This window comes from Cicer arietinum, chromosome 4 (assembly GCF_000331145.2).
Source record: "Cicer arietinum cultivar CDC Frontier isolate Library 1 chromosome 4, Cicar.CDCFrontier_v2.0, whole genome shotgun sequence".
In the NCBI taxonomy this organism is placed as follows: domain Eukaryota; kingdom Viridiplantae; phylum Streptophyta; class Magnoliopsida; order Fabales; family Fabaceae; genus Cicer; species Cicer arietinum.
Genome location: NC_021163.2, coordinates 35762525 through 35766415, shown reverse-complemented (window position 1 = coordinate 35766415; position 3891 = coordinate 35762525). Strand labels below are relative to the sequence as shown.

Here is a 3891-nt window from a genome sequence, read left to right as displayed (position 1 = left end):
TAATATATAATAGCAATATTATAATAAATTATATTATATGTGTATTTTTTGTAGTGTGATAATTTCCTACATTTTTTTTATCCTAATGATTTATTTAAATTATTAACAATAAATATAACTATTTAAATTAATATTGGAAAAATAAAAATAAATAAATAAGAAATAAACAGGTGTATTAGTACACCAGTCTATTAACATTAGTGTCAAAAAGGGCGAGCAAATAATAATAATAATAATAATAACAATAATAATAATAATAATAATAATAATAATAATAATAATAATAATAATAATAATAATAATAATAATAATAATAATAATAATAATAATCCACTCTATGTTGGAGAGGCAGGAGAAAAGTCTAAGTGCATCAAGTTTGAAATGGGACTAAAACCCGAGATCAAGAAACAGGTTGGAATGCAAGAGATCCGTGACTTTCCTACCCTAGTGAATAAGAGTAGGATTTATGATGACGATAGTCGTGCTGAAAAGGCACATTACAGAAACACTGGAACCGTGAAGGACAAGAGACTTATGCATCATAATAGAGGAAAACCTTACTCTTTTCCTCCTAGTAAATTTGGAAGTCGTCAAAATTATCAACAATACAGTTTTTCAGCTGGAAAAGGAGCTAGTGGTGGTAACGGAAAAGGAAATGGAAACAGTTATAGTTATGGGGGTGGTAGAGGAAACCCCAATGGACGAGGAGTTAGTAACAGAAATAGTAACAACATGAGTCAAGTCTCGAGCAACAACAATAGTAATAATGGTGATCCAGCAACTCCTATCCGATGTCACAGGTGTGGTAAGCAGGGTCACATGGCATATGAATGTAGAGATGTTGGAATTACTTGTTTTAATTGTCAACAACAAGGCCACATTAGCACCACATGCCCCTACCCAAGGAAGACTCCCCAACCTGGAAACCAGAGTTCCCAAGCCAGCCGACCTAATTCCAATAGAAGAGTCTTTTCCCTCAGTGGTGCAGGAGCGTCTGAGAAAGGCACTGATTCCTTTGTGTCTCTTGATTGTTTTAGACGTTTAGGACTACCTGTATCTCGTTTGCAGTATGACTTGATTGTGAATACCCCAACTAGTGATTCTGTTGATACCTCTAGTGTTTGTCTTGATATTTCTATCCATGTGTGTGGAAGGGGTTTCCGAGTTGACTTAGTGTGTTTACCTTTGGGTCTGGTTGATGTGATTCTTGGTATGAATTGGCTATCTGCCAATCGTGTCCGCGTAGATTTTTTTAGTAAAACCATTGAATTCATGGAGTCAGGAGAGATGGATAAGCCTAGCAATATATCCGCCAACCAAGTGAAGGTACTCTTGAGAGAAGATGCCCAATTATACATGATCCTAACCTCATTGGAATTTGAAGAAAAAGTGGTAATACGAGATGTTCCTATTGTGTGTGAATTCCCTGAAGTATTCCCTGAAGTATTCCCTGAAGATGTCACTAGTATACCATCAGAGCGTGAGATTGAGTTTAGCATTGACCTTGTACCAGGTACTGGACCCATATCCATGGCACCATATAGGATGTCTCTCTTAGAATTGTCTGAGCTTAAGAAGCAATTGGAAGAGCTTTTAGATAAACAATTTATAAGGCCTAGCGTGTCACCAGTGGGGTGCACCTGTGTTGTTGGTTAAGAAGAAGGATGGCTCTATGAGGTTGTGTGTGGATTACCGCCAACTTAATAAAGTGACAATCAAGAATAAATATCTGTTACCCAGGATCCCTGAAGTTTCCCTGAAGTATTCCCTGAAGATGTCACTAGTATACCATCAGAGCGTGAGATTGAGTTTAGCATTGACCTTGTACCAGGTACTGGACCCATATCCATGGCACCATATAGGATGTCTCTCTTAGAATTGTCTGAGCTTAAGAAGCAATTGGAAGAGCTTTTAGATAAACAATTTATAAGGCCTAGCGTGTCACCAGTGGGGTGCACCTGTGTTGTTGGTTAAGAAGAAGGATGGCTCTATGAGGTTGTGTGTGGATTACCGCCAACTTAATAAAGTGACAATCAAGAATAAATATCTGTTACCCAGGATAAATGATCTTATGGACCAATTGAGAGGATCTTGTGTGTTTAGTAAGATCGATTTGAGATCAGGTTATCATCAGATCCGAGTAAAGTCTTCTGATATCCCTAAAACCGCTTTTAGGACCGTGTCACCAGTGGGGTGCACCTGTGTTGTTGGTTAAGAAGAAGGATGGCTCTATGAGGTTGTGTGTGGATTACCGCCAACTTAATAAAGTGACAATCAAGAATAAATATCTGTTACCCAGGATAAATGATCTTATGGACCAATTGAGAGGATCTTGTGTGTTTAGTAAGATCGATTTGAGATCAGGTTATCATCAGATCCGAGTAAAGTCTTCTGATATCCCTAAAACCGCTTTTAGGACCCGTTATGGCCATTATGAGTATTTGGTTATGCCTTTTGGTGTGACTAATGCACCAGCAGTGTTTATGGATTACATGAATCGGATCTTTCATCGTTACCTAGAATCATTTGTGGTTGTGTTTATAGATGATATCTTAGTGTACACTAAGACTAAGGAAGAGCATGGAGAACATTTAAGGATAGGTTTGCAAACCCTTAATGGGAAACAATTATTTGCCAAGTTGTCTAAGTGTGAATTTTGGTTAGAGGAAGTAAGTTTCCTAGGACATGTAATTTCAAAAAGTGGAATAGTTGTTGATCCTGCCCAAGTGGAGAGGGTATTAGAATGGAAAACACTTAAGTCAGTGACTGAGATTAGAAGTTTCCTAGGATTGGCAGGTTATTATCGTAGGTTTATAGAAGGATTCTCCAAGTTGGCCTTACCTTTAACTAAGTTGACCTGAAAAGGGGAATTGTTCGTGTGGGATAACCATTGTGATAATAGTTTCCAAGAACTTAAGAAACGATTGACCTCTGCACCAATCTTAGTATTTCCCGATCTGAGTGAACCATTTGTAGTATATTGTGATGCGTGTGGTTCAGGATTAGGTGGAGTACTTATGCAGGATGGGAAGGTGGTAGCATATGCTTCTAGGCAACTGAAGATTCAAGAGAGGAACTACCCTACCCATGACCTAGAACTAGCAGCAGTTGTCTTTGTACTTAAGATGTGGAGACATTATTTATATGGATCTAGATTTGAGGTTTTCAGCGACCATAAGAGCCTTAAGTATCCTTTTGACCAGAAGGAGTTGAACATGAGACAACGTAGGTGGATGAAATTTCTTAAAGATTTTGATTTTGAGCTTAACTATCATCCTGGAAAGGCCAATGTAGTAGCTGATGCCTTGAGTAGGAAGACTTTGAGTGTGTCCGCTTTAATGGTTAAGCATAGTGAGTTGTTGGAACAGTTTAGAGACCTTAGTTTAGTTTGTGAAGTGACACTAGAAAACATTAAATTGGGAATGTTGAAGGTAACTAGTGGATTATTGGAAGAGATTGAAAAGAATCAGAAATTGGATTTATACCTTTTGGATAAGTTATAGTCAATAGACCAAGGGAGAAAACCTGATTTTAAAATAGGTGTGGATTGAAGTTTGAGATTTAAGGATAGAATTTGCGTACCCGATGTAGATGAGTTAAGAAAGATGATCTTAGAGGAAGGACATAGAAGTTGTCTAAGTATTCACCCTGGAGCCACAAAGATGTAGAAGGACCTTGATCCGCTGTCGCATACGGGTCAAATACAATTGATAAAATGTAAGTAGAGGTAATAACTCGAATCGTTTCGCAAGGACTTCTGATATAGTAATAATAACCGAATTGAAAATTGAAATTAAAAAGGGGTTTTTTTAGATTTTTGTTTTAACGGATGAGCAAAAAAATTAATCCACTTATTCGAGTTTCAAACCTATCACAAATTCTATCAATGAG

General features: G+C 37.3%; 1 protein-coding gene across 1 annotated transcript; it reads left to right on the top strand.

Moving 5' to 3' along the window:
* Positions 1-381: 381 nt before the first annotated feature.
* Positions 382-3503, top strand: LOC113784647 (uncharacterized). The gene is made up of 5 exons (XM_027330906.2): positions 382-1634; positions 1752-1952; positions 2300-2796; positions 3001-3116; positions 3204-3503. The coding sequence occupies exons 1-5, from the start codon at positions 382-384 to the stop codon at positions 3501-3503; spliced, it is 2367 nt and encodes a 788-aa protein (XP_027186707.2).
* The last annotated feature ends 388 nt before the right edge of the window (positions 3504-3891 follow it).

Excerpts from the sequence above, each read along its gene's own strand:
- LOC113784647 (XM_027330906.2), top strand. The coding sequence starts at position 382 with ATGGGACTAAAACCCGAGATCAAGAAACAGGTTGGAATGCAAGAGATC. Across the intron at positions 1,953-2,299 it reads CCTAGCGTGTCACCAGTGGG|GATAAATGATCTTATGGACC; the intron begins GTGCACCTGTGT and ends TCTGTTACCCAG. Across the intron at positions 3,117-3,203 it reads AACTAGCAGCAGTTGTCTTT|AAGGAGTTGAACATGAGACA; the intron begins GTACTTAAGATG and ends CCTTTTGACCAG.